Here is an 18,200-nt window from a genome sequence, read left to right on the forward strand (position 1 = left end):
TATACAACTTTTTTTTACGACCCCTTGTCAAATCAGAGGTGAATATAGACTTTCCCTTGTTTTACGCTCCTCCGAGTTCTTCCCCACCCTCCAATATAACATTTAACTCCCATGCTGGGTAGTAATGTCGAATCTCCCGCCTCTCAGACCACTATTCTTTGTTATCTGTCTGGCTAAACGGCTCCTGTTCGGGCCCATCACCCCCACGGGTTGGTGCTCGACTATCTACCTGACTCGGGTCTGGCCGCGCAAAATCTACACATCACATGTTTTTATTAATCTATAAGAACACCACCTCCACTGTCATTTGCCACGTCTTACGACCGTATTCTCCATCAGCCAACTGGTCTCGGTGGCACTTATAAGTATCCTGAAAGTTAACGATTTGTCTCAGGGTCCCACGCAACCATTTCCCCGGCTAAAAGAAAGAGAGAAGCTCGAACGACCAAGAAAATAAGGGACATTTCGACGCAGTTTAGCCCGACTTCGAGCCTCAATTTGCGATCTCCTATATACCAGCCTTTTTCCCCCAGGAACGCCTACTTTACAACCGCGGATAGCACAACGTCTAAAACTAAGCCGAACCCCGAACCAGAGCACTGGTTTCTGATAGTTCTGGCAAAGTTTTTGTCAACGTCACACCAACCTGCCTTTTCGATACCAATAAAAGAGACAGAGCCCCTCCAGGCTGCAATATCAAATGAGACCTTGCGTACATTCTTCCGATCCTGTGCAGTCTGAACCCAGGACGTCCATCATGGCTCCATCCGTGCAAACCGAAGACGGGGTATTTATCTCCAACTTCCATCATCCCCCTTTTATCTCTGCCAGTTCAGCTAACATGGCGACTTTTCCAGCCGAGAAATAACATATCGAGCCTCGAAAAATATAAATACCTTGATGTAGGCACTTTTGAACAGATTCTAGAAATGGACGACGAGGATCAAGAGAGGGAGTTCAGCCGAAGTATAGTATATGGCTTTTTCGACCAGGCAGAAGCCACGTTCCTCAAAATGGAATCCGCCATGTAAGCGTTCTCATCTTCCCTTCTTATATCCCACTCCCTTCGCTTCCACCGTGACCTTGGTCTTGACATTCATCCCCTCCTTGACGTGTTTGCCGTGACGTCATCATAACATCATCCCGTGACCCCTATCTTTGCCTTTCCAATGACGTCATTACCCGCACCCTTCCAAGGAGAAGCCTTTGTTATTAACAACGTTATTACTACTTGTTTACAGCTCGTCCGAAGATCTAGCTGAGCTGTCCCAACTAGGTCACTTCCTCAAGGGATCCTCGGCTACCTTGGGCCTGACCAAGGTCAAGGACGCCTGTGAGAAGATCCAGAACTACGGCCAACAAAAGGACGAGTCTGGCACCCATCCTGAGCCAGATAAAAGCAGGTCGCTAGCCAACATCAAGAAGGCACTGGCCGAAGCAAAGAATGATTATCACGATGTCGTTAGCGTGCTCAAGTCGTTTTACGGCGAGGAAACAACCGCATAAATGACCTTCCTTGTATCCGCTTATATTCCCCTCCATTCCCCTTTTCTCATGTCACGACGATTCTTTTAACGGAGTAACTCCCACTACAATCCAGGTTTGTCTTTAGCCTTACGATACACGCGAAGCCAAGGTTTTATCTCACGGCGACTTGATGACCCGTTGCCTCCTATCCCCGATTCAATTTCTCTCAGCCAGACCAGCAAGCCTCTTTCTTCAGTCCTGTCTGTAGTCGTTTTTCCATCATGCTGCCTTTGTACTCACCAATTGTTTTAGACCCCCCAAAAAATCGGCTTTTTTCTACACACGTTCACGGCTTGACTGCAAAATTACCTTTTGTTCCCCTTTTACCCCTTTTTCCTTACTTTTACTCTATCTTATCTGATTCGCCCTCCGTTCGATACCATGGTTCACGCTTATATGCTTGTCACTACATTAAGTTTTGCTGATGTAAGTTCGAGCTGGCGTATTGATTTCTTCATATTTTTTTTTTTGCATTGGCATGATGGTGCACCAAAAGAACGACGTTAAAAGGAAAAAAAGAAAAAAAAGTATAAAATGAATAGGAATTTGCGTTTTATCATTGTTCTAGTCTGTTCTATTTTGTGCCTCTTACCATGGGACATATCGAGGGTGATGTTGAGGGCTATTCAATTAATATGAAGAATCGTTTGTAAGCACCAGGATAATACAATCGTCTATTGGTATAATAATGGTTTTAAAGTCCTTTTATACAGCGTCCAAGTACCAAAAGGAAAGATGGGAACCTGTGGGTTAAAGAATACACCACTTTGAAAACTTAATGCATGCACCGTGGCTGTCTAGTGAAACAGTGAAGAAGGCATGACAAACAATCAAACAATATAAACCAAAGAACATAATATCAACAAAAACAGAACATAACGGTATACACAAATAACAGGCTCAACAGTCGTACTCAATGGGTTTTGAGTATAATCATCACATACCGATCAATCCCAGCGGTAAGGTGTCAAAAAAAAAAGGATGATAGGATATAGGTAAAAGGTCAAGGTCAGGGCCAAGGTCAATCACGAGGTGGCATAGCTCCGTGCAGTCGTTATAGAAGGTGACTGTACACAGTACAGGACCAGGAATTCGTTATATAGTGATCCTATTCAATCACTTCCAGTTCTTCAAGCGGGCAAGTTCCTGTCTGAAAGCATTCCCTTCGCGGCGTTGAACTTCGTTGAAAGTCTCCGTATCGGAAACTATATGCTGACGTGATGGAAGTCGCTCAGGGGGGGTGTCGGAATACTGCTGTCCGCTATCTTCCATGTCGTCCAACCTGATAGAACCACCAGCGCCGCGTCCACTTCTCATGGCTCTGGCACGTCTACCACCGTAGCCCTTGTTGCGTCTCCCCATGATGTTGCTCAGGCCAATTCGGCGCTGGTGCTTCATACCAAAGCAGAGGCCGAGTAGAATCAGGAAAACGGCGCCAAGACCAAGAGGTAGACCGATAAGAAGGCCAAGGGGTTTGGGTGTAGGAGTTGGAGGGGGTGGAGGATGGTGAACTGGAGGTTTGTTGACGAGGGAGATGGTAGGGCCGTTGTGATGAACCTTTCCTTTACCCTCTGGAAACTCATCCAGGAAAAACGTGAGATTATTGCGTTTCTCGCCCTTGAGCCACTCCGGCTTCATCTGAATGGCGACATAGCTGTGGTTGTTTGGGGTCTCGCGGGAAAGCCAAGCATTGAGTCCTTCATTCATAGAGACATTGACATAGTCTAAGCCAACTCTAACAACAGAGTCGGAACCGACAAGTGAAGTAAGCCAGGTTACTGTTAAGACAGACACTGTTAGATAAACATGCAAAGCAATGTCTAGTTGAAGCACAGTATCATGCAACAAGTTACATACCATAGTAAGTGTCATCGACATATACTTCTTGTTGATCATGAGGCGAACAGAATGGTTTGATAGAGAGGTCTTTTTCGGAACTGCATGCCTGAGCTTCCTTGGGTTTGTCACCGGTGAGCTCTGGATCTTCCTGGGACCCTGACCCTCCAGTATCCGTGTCATCTGAAGGGGTCGGGGTTGGAGTAGGGGCCGTCGCCTTGGTCGAAGTAGACGAGCTGGAAGTCATGGAAGATTCAGCACCGCTGGTAGCTGTCGACTGAACAGTTTCGGTTCCCGTCGTCTTTGCAACAGCAGAGGTCAACGTTTCTGGAAAATGGAATCACGTTAGATCAAAGTTACAGGGGCAAATATAGCAACAAAAACATACCTTCGGGAACTCTTTTAAAGTAAGCTGCATTTGAAGCACTAACTCCGCTGCCCAGAGTGAGGGCGACGAGAGCTATGTTCCGTAGCAAGACCATGGCTGCGATGGCTGACCGGCTTCTTGCGGATGTGTCCTGCGAAGGAGGTGAAGGTATCGAGTTCAATTGCCCCTTTTAACCCGCAGAGAACACCTGGTCTGCTAGAATATACACAGTTACCCGGCGAGAGGATGCGTAGAGCAAAGAATAAGAGGACGACGACGACGATGCCGATGATGGAGACGAACGAAGAGAAAGAGAGAAAAGCGAAAAAAGAAAGAGAAAAAGACGCCAAGGAAAGCGCCTCGTAAAAAGCTTGTTTCGATCTCCCGGTATTTCGGCTGTGTTAAATACGTCCGGAGGAAGACGCGGCCTCTCTCTTATTGGTTAAACAGCTCGATGCTTTCCCAAAGCGGCTTAGATGCAGGAACGGAGTGTGTAATATTACGCGATCTAGTATTTGATTTACACCAAGACCAAAAAGCGCCTGAAACGAGCTTGGGGAAGACGAAGAAAACGAGACATAAAAAGGGAAAAAGAGGCAGAAAGACGGCGAGATTAGGAGCAAGTCAACAGAGATATCTCTGGCAATGATACGAATGAAAGATCAAGGCTCTGGCTTGAGGCTGATTTTGACAGACGGCTATTGAGACTGGCTTGAAGGACTTAAGGTTGAGCTAAGCCTTAACTTGGAGCCTCCACAAACTATACAATCTTTCGCGCAAGGCACCAGTATCAGGTAAAGACAGCAATAACATGCCTTTGAGTGACGGGGATACTTAGGGCATTCTGCTGGCCTGTGACTCCCGTTCAGCAGATGCCAATGCCATTTTTTGACGTTGTATTGCGTGATAGTTAAATGCATGCACTGTTTCCATCACCAGAGGAGCGACGGCATCCCACAGGGAGCATTTAGATACACTATAACCCACAACAGGGCAATCATATCCCAGCTCTTCACGAGTGCTTATGATTCGAATGAATATAGATATCCTCGCTGATTCATTGCTGAACTCTTGAATTTAAAGCATCAATTGTGCAAATGCATAAAATGTCACGTGAAATATTGGATAAGTGATCACATGACCATGACTATAACGTGACGTTGATATTGCCCATATCCTTTTACGGCCATTATCATCGACTCCCTATTCTCAGGATCAGACAATATCTCCCTATACTCGACCGTTCGACGTCTTGCATTCAGCTTCAACCCCTCTTCTTATTCCATAGTAACATTAATTAGATACCCTTGCGTATCAAAACAAGAAGATACAAGGGGATAACGAGTTACTCAACTAAAGGAGATGACCTCCCTCCTGGCAGTCCTCCTCCATGAACTCTCTTCTACTTTTACTATTATTACCAGGGCTATTAAAGCAGATATCGAGACTGATATTGGAGGCCGTATCAATTGACTTATACTGGTGCTTGTTAACTAGCATCCAGGCCAACTTTCCTGCTCGTCAGTTGCCCAAAATAAGCCCCCCCACTGCTGGGCATTGCAGGTATCACCCCGATTACCAACCCGACGACGACGACAACCCTACCGACCCTACTATGACGTCTACGGCAATGACTACTATCACCGTCATTGCTACCATCGCTGCTAGGTTCTAGCAGTACCAAGAATGATTATGTACAAAACATCATGTGCTGGATCTTGCACCCATGGGTACTTTTATTAGATCTGCAGTAATAAAAATGAGAGCAAGAAGTAGTCTCTTTTGCATCCCCATTCTTATCCTTGTCATTTCAACCTCATCCTCTATGCCTCTCTTATAACTACTTTTTCCTTACTTATACTAAGGGAATACCTTGACTGACCCCCTGATTCTCCCACCCTATCCTGAGTCCTATTTCTAGGAGTATGAGAAGGAGGTAGTAAAAGAGAGGTAGAAGAAAAAGTGGAGGAGAGATCAGCGGTCAGGTCCCAACGTGCATTTCGGTGATGAAATATCATGCGGAGTCTAACTGGTTCGATTAAAGATAATTTAGACGCAGCAAGGGGACACACTCCCGCCATCCCCACACCCAGCATTCGTATATCAAAGGGCTGACCAAGGTGGAGGCAAGGCTTAGAAGGGGGAAGATCTCACCATCGTACTTTGCGCACGAACTTTAATCTTTGTCCAGTCTCGATGAAAACAACACGTTAATCGTGTGCACCGATCTGTGGCCTCCTATCTGATCTCTTGATTCAAGCCCTCGAGTGGCAAATTGCTCGCCTACCAATCGCTTGCTCGACTAACTTTCTCAATTGGTCGTCATATGCAGGGTTGAGTTTAGATCGTGAAGCCGGTAACTGGACCTTAAAATCTGCCCCTTCACGATGAAAATTGCCACTCGGGATTGTTTGTTTGTTAGTTAACTATTCCGTACCCCAGATCGTCATAACTACGTCATACGATCGCTAATGCTTCAATGCCTCCTCGAGGGTTCGATACTTCTCGTTTCTCGCTCTATCGGAGGGCAATGGCACCATCATGACTTTTTCCGCTGAAATTGCGTTGGGACTCACAAGGAATAGGGGAAAATCCCCTAACACAATGGAGCTGGGAAGCTGTGATTCCTCTTGAGTTCCCCTCGGGGTTTGTGGCTGGTATTTTCTGCACTACACGTAGCATGTGCGATAGTGGAGGTACCCCACGGGATCCTTCACTTAGTTACCAAGAACCCTGTCCGGACGGGATCTCCGAAATATGACCGAATTATTGCTATGGGAGTATTCCGTATGCTGGGTATAATATCACTTGATGGTGATGGCTCGAGCACGGCGTCAATCCGTAACTAATTGGAGTGGGTTGGTTGATCTTGCCAGCTGGCAACAACCTAGGTTGAATTCAGGAAATGGACCACGAGGCAAGGCTGCTCTTGGGCGGGAATTATGTACGTGCCAGCGATAGAGGACACGAAAACGACAGAACTGCTCATAGGCTCACTATTTAGGGCAGTGCAAAGCTTAGGAAAGATCGGGCTCAACCCAAAATTCTAGGAGCATCTTTACCAAAAGCAACTTGTCGTTTGGCTGATAATTCCTTTGTCTAAAGTGAAGGACGCTCATACCCTATACCTGCTCCTTAATCCATTTCTTTTCAAATGCTAAGAAAAATATTTAATGCGAATGATCACGCTAGGGTGGCCAGATTTGCCTTCTCCGCATTCCATGCCTCGCCGTGTATTGAACCGATAGCCTATCTATAAAAATGGGCAGAAAGGGGTGCGAAGGAAACATGAAACTCTTCATATCTGGGCAATGGCAAGCAATCTTTATGATGAAGAGGAAGATTGCATAGTTAGCACCTGGCTGCAGGCTACCCTGATTCCCCGTTACATGCAGACCACTTCAGAATTACAGGCACCTGCAGTGGGATAGTCAATTCCCTGGCTGAGATTTAGTATAAGGCCACGTCAAAGAGCAAACCCTAAAGGAAAAGCATATACTCAGGGGCCGATTGTCCACAGTAAAAAAAGACAGGTGTGTATACGGGGAGGACGTAAGGGCATAGCCGAAGGGGGCTTATGATTGCCATCCAACCCCTACTTACACCAAGCCAGGACCTGCATGCATAAGTGTACTATTTTAGTCTGTCACTGGTATTATCTCTTGGACAAAAAGTTAGTTAGATTGTTTGTATGGTTCAGTTAGTGAGAATGTTTGTCGGCTTATGAGGCCGTATATACAAACTCGCGGTTAGAGGCCGGGGTGGTCATTGTGATCTGATTAATTATCGCTAAATCACCGGAATCTGAGGCAGCCTAGTGCGGAACGCACATAACTTGAACCCTTGGTCCCCGACAGCTTATTTAGATCCTTATACGACGGATAAGGTTACTCGAATCAAGGAGACGGGGTTGGAAACGAGGTTGACGCTTCCACTCTTCCCCATAGTTCCCAGAGACTCCGTTGCCGTTGGTTTGTGCAGGGGATGCAGAGACTTTTTATAAGTCGACTTCCTTTTTTTCATTCTCAAAGACGCAATGGATGAGCGGAGGAGAAGGGACCAGACATCATGAGTTCTTCCTTCCACGGGGTGTTGCGGTCAATATTTCATTCGCTGTAACACCGCCATTAAACAAACAGCCCAACAAATGGACTGGAGTGACCATGCAAGCAGGACCAGGGGAATAAGAATTGCAAAATTTTCCAGTGTTTCCCTGCATACTCCACACTCCCTGTTACCGAAATCAATAACTAATGCGTTAGCCGGGTAAGCAAGGAGGCTTGCATTAGGCGAACGGCAATACACAACGCGAGCCCTGAGCCAGTCGTGATTGGCCTTGGAAATGGAGCACCATGACCAAAGGGGCATTCAGCCTTTCTAAAGAAAAGCAAAAAAACTATTGGGAGGGCGGTTCGATTGCAACGGCTATAATCTGGGTCTCGACTACCGCAAAATGCGCGAAAATGTACCCACGCTGCAGGCTGATCCACATAGCTTTAAATACGCCAGCCTGTTCCTTGGTGTCGGCGGGAGAGGAGAAGAAAGTAGGTACCCGGATGGCCGTGTTGGCCCAAAAGACTGGAAAGGAATAGAGGCACGCATGTCACTGCATCCTGAAGAATACGACGGACGCTAACTAGTCCAACTTGATAGCTGGAAGGGTGGTATCGTACGCCAGGGTTATCATGGGATGCAGAGTTCGGATAATGGACAGCGCCGGAACGTGCTTATTGGGCCCCTTTTTTTTCGAGCTGATAAACATTACCGGATGGTCACTCCCATGTTGGCGGAATAGGCGGAATCACCTAGAAAGTGTCACCAATGACTCGAAACCACCGAAAGAGCATGGTAATTGTCGAACAAAAGGGCTTGATTCTGTCTCACAACGGGGGTCCCAAAGCCAACCAGCTACCGTTGTGCGTTTTCCTCATCAGCAACGATGTTGTCTGAATAGCCGGCGCAATAATAACATCGATATAAATATTAATGGCTGAGGAGTTCGAAGCGGATGGCACACGCATACACGCACACACATACGGTATCACTCAAGAAAAAGCTGTCACACCCTATCAACCCAACCCAGCTCATATCAACTGCGCTGCAGAATTAACAACCACGCGGGGATGATTGCCGTGGACGATGTGCTGGGAGGAAAGCCGCCCAAGGTTGGCTCCATATTTCGTCATAAAGTTCTCATGTGAACGGCAGCCTTGTCGAGAGACTTCCAGTCTGTTACTCACACAGTATGTAAGTTGCGGATATCCTTGCCCAAGCAAAGCCCTATTCTCCCACTCCCTACGGTGGAGGAGCCAATCCATTCCATGTTTTCTTGAGGGGGACGTTCCGATGGAGCGGTTACCGATCAGCATGGCTGCACTGCAAAGTCGACATTTGAGGTATATTTTGTCGATATATAGTCTTACGGGGACAGGGGATCCGAAATTTGTCCGAACCTTCCAGGCCTTCTGTATGGTTGGAAACCGGGGTCAACCTAGTCGCACATGATAAATAGGATATCATATTGCTTTTCCGTCGTATGCATCGAGTATGTACGATAAACTTACTGCATTGTGACGTTGACATATATCTGTCGAATTCGCGTTCAACCACCCCCCTTTCTCCCCTTCAATTGAAGTTTGTAAAAATAAAAGAAATAAAAAATAATAAAATCTAATCAGGGCTGCAGAGAACGTAGTAAGATGCATAATGTTTGCTATCAGAGGACTAAGCTCGATGCTCCTGAGGCGCTGGGGGTTGGAGATATAAAAAACCGCAGGGTCGCCGTGGATTTCCAGCTCCAAGCATTTCCACACTCAGTCTCTCTTACCACTTTCTTGTTCTTATTCATTCCTTTTCTAGCAAGCCTAGCTCTTCGTTATTCCGAGTGTACACCTAGCATTCAATTGAAGGGATCTGATGCCTGGTATACCTAAAAGAGGATTTGATCTCGCCTTGATCGATTATTGATTTACCGAAGGAAGAAAGAAGAAGAAAAGATGTCAACTCCTGTTGGGCCACGAGCATCAAAGGAGGATTTCATGCGCGCACTTGGTCTAGATGCAAACAATCCTCAGCATGAGCCATATTATCGTGCCATGAGGGTGAGTTGACCCAGCAATTTGGTAGAAGGAATCCACCTACCAATTACAAGCTCCAGTGTTCCCAGTGGCTAGCATGTGAGAAAAAAGAGGAATGGGGTGGAAGAAGGATATGCAGCGGAATGTGCAATTGCTGATAGCTTACCTTATCAGGATGAAGCAATTGTGGTGTACAACTATATGCACCGAAGCAACTCGGACTTGCTTGATAATTATCGAGCCGACCCGAACATGCGGCCACCGTATTGTTGGCACTACATCCGCCCTGAACGTCAGCGGTGGGGCGTGATGGAAATATGGAGAAATTCAGGACCTGTGACACGACCCCTATTTGATCGTGGTGCTACCCACGGGGAGTACGGCCCTAATTGGGTTACTGGATGGCTGTTGTACAGTGTATTCCGGTCGCGGGACATACGCAACAATCGTCATCGTAACCAGAACAAGAAAGACCCAGGCGGCAGCGGCAACGGTGGTAGCAGCAGTAGTGGTGGTAGCTCCGGTAAATTCAACGCCCTCTCTATTTCTCCATTCCCACTTAAACAAATCTAGTCGCAACTTTTAATGGTTGAGAAGCGAAGAGTACTAACAGTTTCCTCTCTGATGAGCTCGACTTCGGCTCAAAGGCTCAAAAAGCCCATCCTCAAGTTTAGAAACACAAACAAAGTCGACTTATTACGATCCTATCAGACACTGAATGTTGACCGGTTTTCTCGTCGTTGCTATATCAGCCATGTCTAGCGGGCCGGGCGGCTAATATTGGGGGGCAAGTTCCTTCATAGATTGGAAACTTCTATTCTCCTTTTTTGCACACATACACAATCGCTTTGTATTTTTTTGTTGTATGCGCACCACTTATTCGATTCTGCTTGGTTCTTCGTTTTGGCGATTTCATGGCATGAGCCAATTGGCTAACAATTCCCCGTCCTTCTTCGTTGAGTTTCCTTTTTCTGTTTTCCTTTTTTATCTGCCGCAAAATTTTCTCCCCATTATTTGCTTTCGCCAAATTGGGTTTATGGATGATTGTTACCTACCCTTCCGTTCTGCGCAACGTTAATACGGGGCTAACGAGGAAGTTGGGGAAAAAAAAAAAGAAAAAGAAAAAGAAAAAAGAGAGAGAGAAAGAGAGAGAGAGAAGAGAGAGCTAGCGCGCAAATACATGACCCGAATACCCAGATCATGGCTAGCTGAGAGGGATGAAAACCCGATCCTGGATAGCATCTTGTTTTCGAGTTTCTAGAACTAGAGCATCATGTGTGGTTGCACAAATTGTCCAACCACCAATGAAATTCAAGTTCACTCTCCCCAGAAATCAGTTTCTCCTTTGGAATTAGATGCAGGGATCCTCGCGGCTGATATTGACGTTGACATGTTGTGGAATGGACTGGAGGACATGCTTTACGAAGAGCAGCGCTAGGAGGGAACGTAGGGTTCAGGGTATCTGCCGGAGGGGGGTGTTCATCATTTCGATGTGTCAACGTAACCATGGTATCATAACCGAGTTTGAAGGAATAAACAGGACACTGCTACGCATACAGGCAACCAGAGGCAGACCACGTCAGTTTCTGTTCTTCTTGTATCGTCTTCTTCCTTTCTCCTCCAGTGTTAGTTGTTGTTGTTATCGTCGTTTTCTTTTACCGACATTTGAGGATGGATTTGGCAAACGGAATATAATATTAATAAGCATAAATTATATCACGTGATATGCGGCTCAGTTCTAGATTACGTAATAAATGCACCCCCTGAAACCGGGGAAGTTCGGCGCTAACTACATCTTGATGTTGAGATTTGAAGGAGTGTCGATGATGCCAGTACGAGGGGCTATTTCTACGACCTAATTAATTCGCTTTGCTCTCTGTAAACTGGTTTTTTCCTAGGGCATGCTGGGACAAACATTGAAAGGCAGGCTGGGTCTTTATACCGTTACCAAACAACTACAGGATAGTGTTTGGGTTGCAAGGTATGGACTAATAGTTACAAGGCTGACTGGATATGCAATTGATACTGAATTCAAAAAGGACATGCGACAATAAACAAGTCGTAGTTAAAGCCGTGAACCACTCTCGTATACACAACGAGCGAGACGTGTTGCGCCGGTTCCAACATAACTCACCATTTATACGTCCACTACTTGATGAAATTGAAGAACCATCAACTCCTCCTGCCATAGTCTTAAAACACGTAGATGATGACCTATTAAATGCCTCTGATACCCAGCGTCTCACTCGGTCAGAAGTCAAATATGTAGCCAAGAAGGTCCTTGAAGCAATTTCTGCATTTCATGAGGGAGGCTTTGTTCATACAGGTAAGGTGCCTGATGATACTTTGGATATAGTCCCTACTCTATGTGTACTTTGCTGATTTTCCGAGCTGAAAATATCAAGCCTAATAATGTGCTGGTGAATTACAGGCAGGAGAACAGCAGGGCAGCCGATTTACGGATGTCCAGTTGGCTGATTTCGGAAGTACTATTCACAAAGACTCTAGCCATGCAAGAAATGGAGATCCCATTGGGACCCCGATTTTCAGAAGTCCAGAAGCGCATTTACAGATGAGATGGAGCACTTCTACTGATATCTGGTCATTCGGGACAATAGTGAGCTCAAATACTACATCAATCAGATGTTTAATGGTTAACTTCTTCCCGGCTTATTAGCTTTCTATACGGGGAAGGATTTCATATATTCAAACCCGACGTCCCTGTTGGCCACGACGACTATGAACTCAAAATAATCGTTAACCATTATAGATGCTTTGGCCCGTTCCCAGTCTCTTATGAAGAGATCGCTAATGAACAAAAGGTAGCGATCCTGATATGGATTATGAAAAATACCCCCGCGCATGCCCTGAAGCCACTTCATCTGACTATTCTGCGAGAGATCTGCCAGGAGGATAAGCAGTTTGTTCTGAGAATAATGAAACTTGATCCACGAGATAGGCCGACAGCACATCAACTCTTGGAAGACGAATGGTTCCACCAGTCTTGAGGGAGAAAGAGGCAATTTTATATATTCTGTTTTATATTTCCTCTAGGCCTGATACTAGGGTCTATTTGAAGGTATATTTCCCTACCTTAATTATAGATTTGCCTTGCTCTGCCTGCTATTGTGACTGTAGGGCGATTGGCTGGTATCACCCGATGGAAGGACAAAAGGGACAACAAACCAAACCTTCCAGCCACCTAGTACAGAAAGGAAGAAATGGCACCGGATAAGGAGAAGCCAATGCGGAACAAACGGAATGGAGGGGGGAGAGACAACCCTCATCCTTCAACTTCTGGCTAACGTGTGCTGGGGTAGAGTTCGTTATTTTCCGCCCGGCTGTTACACATCACATGGTAGGGAAGAGAAAGATGCCGGAAGGGATGATTTTTCCCGAGTCAGATTTGTGCCCGGCCAAGATCCATTAGAGAGTTAACTTACGCTCGTCGACATGCGTTGTTTGTTGGCCTGGTTTGGTTTATTAATCGGGGAAAATTAATGAGATGGGAAGGATTTTTTTTTTTAAATTTGCATTTGCATAAGAAGAGGTCTGCATTTTCCCTCGAGCGTCCATTTTAAGATAGTGAGTGATGTGGTCTTTTTCCAGAGAGTCGTCATCATTGAATCGTAAGTCATAAAGCGTAAGGGTAAGATATGGAATAGTTCCAGTTCTAAGGAAACAAGGCAAGTAAGTAAACGAGCAAGAAAGTCAGTGTAAAAGAGAAGATGTCCACCGAAGAAGGCAAGAAATAGAATTGAGTGAGCAGATTTATCCAGAGATTGACTTGAAATAGAAGAGCAAGACAAAGGGCACCTCCATGCCTGAGAGCATTGCGGCTTTTTTTGCTTGGAGGGGAAACATAAGCGAAGTTCTATAGAGATGGGGACGGGGAGAAAAAAAAAACAGGCATGGTAAGGAGTAATTCGTAAGTGGTCATTCAGTCATAATTCATTTGTCGTTATAAATTTTTGGGTTGTCATCACAGCTGGAAATCATCAGGGGGGAATGCCGCGTATCCAATCCGAACATCGATAGAAGGCAAGAAGTGGTTGTAAAAGAAAGCGTAAAGGCGAAGTTTTTGCGAATAAACAAGATGTCTGCCATCAAGGTATGTCTGTCGTGTGTGTCTGGTGTGTATGGACGTTCTTATTCGTGTAACGGTGTGAAGAAGTGTGATGGACATGCGGCATGGAGGGACTCGGAAATATGTGATAAGCCCGCTGATTCGTTCATTTTTTTTTTTCTTTTGCAACTCCCCCGGGGCAGAGTACAAGGATTGCATGTTGGCAGACGTATGGTATGTATGGTACGCATGACGTAGTTATATGATAGGTAAATTCGTTGGACGGTTCGAGCTGGAGCCGAGTTAGATTTTCGTTTGGGCTCATGCAGGGTAGCGGGAGGCTGTATGCCACCCCCTGACGGTCCGGATGTATGTTATAACCTTACCTCAAAAGTCGATCCTCTCTACATCCATTTTCTCTCGTAGCTTTCGGGGCTGCTGCCTCCGCTCCGGCTGCCGCCGCTGCTGGTCGTGGATGTGTCGGTGTCATCTGAGTATCGTGGTCTTCGGTCCTTGCCAATGGCCACGGGTATGCCCTGGACGACACCGCCGTGGTCATGGCCGGCAGGGTACATGCCGTCGTTGACAGAGAAGTTCCTGCAGATCAGATAAGCTCGCATGGCGGCCTTTTCGCGGGCCAGGAGTTCGGTCTGGCAGACTTCATCGGTTTGGTATTCACGGTTATTGACCCGGACGACACAAGTGTATCCTGAGCCGGAGCCGTTGTTTACTTGTTCGTAAAGGGGCTCAGGCCAACGACGACGGCGGCAAAGACCTGCAAGGAACAAAACACATGTTATTGGCTGGTCTGGTATGTTTGGTTTGGAGGGCTGAGTTGGCAATTGTCTTGTTTCGAGAAGAATGGAGGAAAAGAAAAGAAAGCCAGTAGACAATATTGACAGAGCAGGTAGATAGGTAGGTAGGTGATTTAGACATCCGGGGAAAAGTCTATGGTGAAGCCACAGGGTGACACAACGTTGATCAATTCCAGCATTGAGCTGGGGGGTAGGAGTATAACATAGCCGGTACAAGACACAGAACAGACTAGGGGGGTATGTTATTAGAAAAACAAGCAGGTATCAGGCACCAAGACGTTATTTTCTTTCTTTTTTGCAAAGTAACGGGTCCATTACTACGAAGAGACAATTGGACAATGGATCTGGATTCTGGAATATCCAGCCTGAGAGAAAGAAACCAAGGTGCCATTTCTCCTGCCAAACGGCATCACCAAATAGGGGGGACGGGAGAGCAGAAGCATTGATGTCCAAGGGGGTGAGTAGACGGCAATTGATTGGGTAGCAAGCCATGTCTGTATGATACGAAAGGGATGCGTAGGATGAATTGGTTGGTTCAGAGCCTGTCAGGGGGAGGAATAAGGGGGGAGGTCAAACATACTCGCTAGATAGAGGATGTAGTACATCTCGAGACCCAATAGCCGATGTACCCCCTTGAAACGTAAAAACACGCACACACACAGCAAGAAAGAGAATTAAGCTTGGGATTGGGTATCGTAGGGCACGTCAAGTGTCCTCAGGCAGGAATACAGCTTCAGCAAGTTAATTAAGATGTTTTCTTCAGCCCAGCCCAGCCCAGATGGACGGTTAGAAGCCCGACTCTCCCAGTCTCACGCACAATACGGCCGTTCAACCACAAAACCCGAACCCGGCCAGGAGCAATAGTATGCTTTTTTTTCTTTCCTTTTCTCGACCGAGGCCACGGACGGACGAAAAACAAGAGCTTCTTGTGTGGTGGTAGTGATGGTGATTGTGATTGATGCCCAACAGAACAGGTGTCGGCTAGTAGTACACGGGCATTTGAAAAACAAAGACGAGGCTGTTTCTTTGCGGAGGAAAAGTCAGGTAGAAATAGCCACGAGCACGAGACGGAGGAATTGGCAAACGAACTAAGAGAGACGCAGGAAAAGGGGAAGCGGAGGTTGTTAATAACGTTAAGGGGGGAGGGCAAGGTTGTGCTATGTAAGTAAATAGTTCAGGGTTAGGGAGGATGAAAGGGAGGACTCGCTGTGTCTTGTGTGTCTACGGATACAAAAAGGACGGCGGTTTCTCTTATCTAACTAACGGCAAAAAGCAAGAAAGAGGAGAGAAACCATTCTAGACGGCGCCAGGTCAGAGGAGCCAGCCGGGAGTATTAGCTACCTATGTATATAAGTGTAAGTATGGGGAGAACAAAAAAAAAGGAGAGAGATAAGAAAGACGCCTTGCCTTGCCTTCCCTTCCCTTGCAAAAAGAGATGGCAAAAGAGAGAAACGGGTGGGGCTATGATGCTGATGCTGATGATGATGGAGGACGGTGGGAGCAGATGAATGGTTAACGGTGATAATTCGCATGTATGGAATAACCGCGAGATATCCTTGGAACAAGTTGGCTGGCCTGACGTTGACGTTGATGTTGATGTTGATACCTCAATGCTCTCCCTCTCCAACGGCATTCACCATTATCAACCGCCATTACTGCTGCCCATGAACAGAGGGAGCCTCGAGGTGCTCGTCCTCAAGTCCATCCTCACATACTTTCCGCGATTCTTGCTTTTTCCCCCCTAACTATCCTCCCACTTGGGTTTTTTCGACCGGTTGATGTGTTGGCAGGTTTCCTCGCCAGTGAAGTTGCTAAGGGGGGGGATGGGCCCAGACAGGATCAAAGATCGAGAACCGGAAACCCTTCAGCATCCACATCCTGGTCTGAGGCGGACGAATCAGCGGGCATGCAGCTGCGTCGATCGAGAGGCTATGGGACGGTTCTCTCTGCCAGGCCAGGGATTATTTGGCGCTGCGCTGCGCTGCGTTGTCGAGAGGGCAGACCTTGACGCTGCTTGTCCTTGCATGAGGGTTGTGATATGCACGTCTTGTACCTAGTTATGCAAGAGGAGATGCATTACGAGGGGAGAGATGTGATCATGACCATGATTATGGCGTGAGTACGGAGTACATGAGGGTGAGTAACTATCGGGCTAAGGAGGAGAGAACCGGTTAACTAATTGAGGCTGGCAGACGATTAACCGAGGGCGCATGGGGGCGATGATTGACACTGGAGAAGGCGAAAAGACGCTGCAGACCAAGACCTGGGCTGGTGGATAAGGCCGAGTTGAAGATGTTGAAGTTATCGACAGGGATGAGCGTCCTTATCCTGGGCCGTTGAGCATCCATACCTACCTGTGAGTAGGTATGTATGTAAGGATGGATGTTGACTTGCTTGACTGCAGCTGCAATGCACGTAATAGCTAGTCTGGAGGCGGAGATGGAGATGCGCTGGCAGACGGAGACTTATACTTTCTACTGTCTACTCGCTGTCAGTCAAGCCGTTAGCAGGTAATGGTCGGCGGTTAACTAATGGTCAATAGGGGGATGATATTCGCGCAACCATCTTCTGATGAAGACGAGTTAAAGAGGCCAGAGAAGAGCCGGAGTGGATGAACGGCCAGTGGAGGTGGGAGGCTGCGAGTTCAAGTCGAAAGGGTCGAGTTTATGCGTTGTCCTGAGGATGACAGGCATCTTTGATGCAGTGATGAGTTGGCAAGCGGGAGTTTCTTGACTTTTTTTATTTTCAAGTCACTCTTAACTTACTGCCTACATACTTAATGCTAACTGGGTGTTTGTGGGGAATAAGCATGGAAGGTTCCTACGATGGTACGATGTTTCAAAAGGTAGAAAACGAAGAAGAAGAAGAAGAAGAAGAAGATGGATTGCCACTGAAGAATTCAAGCAAGGGTGGACTGAGCAGGGCGCGTACATACAGACATACATATATCGAGCATGGATTACATCCAGACATGCATAACCATCGAGAATATTTAATGCAGGAAGAGGCATGCACCAAACAAGCGGAGAGCTGAATCCGTCTGGCATGCTTAGCTAGGACGGCTCTCCAGACAAAGAAGTTGCATGCACTGCATCTACTAGTGTAGGCAGTCATAAGGAAGAATAGGGGAAAGAGATTTAGATGGAGATGGGATTGGCTCTGCACCATGAATGAATGGCGTCGACGGCAGCATGCGGAATGACGAAAAGAGGGTGCAGTGCCGCCAGCCGGTCTCTAGCTTCATACACCGTGTCAGCAGCAGCAGCATCGTTGTTGATCGAGAGGGGAGAAGACATCCATCCGAACGCTGCTTCGAGTGAGCCACTGCTTGCATTGGTGGTGTTGACATGTTTGTGCTGGACACTACTGAGGCCAGCGAGGGTGTAACATGTATGATGCGAATCGACGTGTCTATACTGTCAGCTCAGCCTTAACTATAAAGTGAAGTAACTTAAAGAGTAAATGGAGTAAATGGAGGAGTGGTGAGTGGCTTACTTCCCGGCTTATCTCGC

At 46.7% G+C, this 18,200-nt stretch overlaps 7 protein-coding genes across 7 annotated transcripts in view; 4 read left to right on the forward strand and 3 right to left on the reverse strand.

Moving 5' to 3' along the window:
* Positions 1 to 700: 700 nt before the first annotated feature.
* TERG_07131 (uncharacterized protein) lies at positions 701 to 1,506 on the forward strand (the record flags this gene model as incomplete). Its single annotated transcript, XM_003232234.1, has 3 exons — positions 701 to 787; positions 858 to 1,027; positions 1,242 to 1,506. The coding sequence occupies 3 exons, from the start codon at positions 701 to 703 to the stop codon at positions 1,504 to 1,506; spliced, it is 522 nt and encodes a 173-aa protein (XP_003232282.1).
* Positions 1,507 to 2,643: 1,137 nt separating this feature from the next.
* Positions 2,644 to 3,610, reverse strand: TERG_07132 (uncharacterized protein; the record flags this gene model as incomplete). Its single annotated transcript, XM_003232235.2, has 2 exons — positions 2,644 to 3,305; positions 3,385 to 3,610. The coding sequence occupies 2 exons, from the start codon at positions 3,608 to 3,610 to the stop codon at positions 2,644 to 2,646; spliced, it is 888 nt and encodes a 295-aa protein (XP_003232283.2).
* A 4,631-nt stretch (positions 3,611 to 8,241) lies between these two features.
* TERG_12519 (uncharacterized protein) lies at positions 8,242 to 9,380 on the forward strand. The gene has a single exon (XM_047751464.1). The coding sequence runs from the start codon at positions 8,870 to 8,872 to the stop codon at positions 9,233 to 9,235; it is 366 nt and encodes a 121-aa protein (XP_047607156.1). The 5' UTR covers positions 8,242 to 8,869; the 3' UTR covers positions 9,236 to 9,380.
* Positions 9,381 to 10,008: 628 nt separating this feature from the next.
* Positions 10,009 to 10,380, forward strand: TERG_07133 (uncharacterized protein; the record flags this gene model as incomplete). The annotated part of the gene is made up of 1 exon (XM_003232236.2): positions 10,009 to 10,380. One exon carries the CDS (start codon positions 10,009 to 10,011, stop codon positions 10,378 to 10,380), a length of 372 nt encoding a protein of 123 aa, XP_003232284.2.
* Positions 10,381 to 11,708: 1,328 nt separating this feature from the next.
* On the forward strand, positions 11,709 to 12,815 carry TERG_07134 (serine/threonine protein kinase; the record flags this gene model as incomplete). The annotated part of the gene is made up of 4 exons (XM_003232237.1): positions 11,709 to 11,788; positions 11,847 to 12,177; positions 12,239 to 12,408; positions 12,485 to 12,815. 4 exons carry the CDS (start codon positions 11,709 to 11,711, stop codon positions 12,813 to 12,815), a joined length of 912 nt encoding a protein of 303 aa, XP_003232285.1.
* Positions 12,816 to 14,277: 1,462 nt separating this feature from the next.
* Positions 14,278 to 17,214, reverse strand: TERG_07135 (uncharacterized protein; the record flags this gene model as incomplete). The annotated part of the gene is made up of 2 exons (XM_003232238.2): positions 15,269 to 17,214; positions 14,278 to 14,648 (listed from the first exon to the last, which is right to left on the reverse strand). The coding sequence occupies exons 1-2, from the start codon at positions 15,291 to 15,293 to the stop codon at positions 14,278 to 14,280; spliced, it is 396 nt and encodes a 131-aa protein (XP_003232286.1). The 5' UTR covers positions 15,294 to 17,214.
* A 335-nt stretch (positions 17,215 to 17,549) lies between these two features.
* TERG_07136 (uncharacterized protein) overlaps positions 17,550 to 18,200 on the reverse strand; it is a gene marked incomplete at its 5' end in the record, with an annotated part of 1,976 nt that continues 1,325 nt past the window's right edge. The window contains one exon of the mRNA XM_003232239.2: positions 17,550 to 18,099. Within this exon, the coding sequence (XP_003232287.1) occupies positions 17,826 to 18,099 (274 nt within the window). The 3' untranslated portion in view covers positions 17,550 to 17,825. The remainder of the gene's footprint in view (positions 18,100 to 18,200) is intronic.

Source organism: Trichophyton rubrum, assembly GCF_000151425.1.
Source record: "Trichophyton rubrum CBS 118892 genomic scaffold supercont2.9, whole genome shotgun sequence".
Classification (NCBI taxonomy): Eukaryota; Fungi; Ascomycota; class Eurotiomycetes; order Onygenales; family Arthrodermataceae; genus Trichophyton; species Trichophyton rubrum.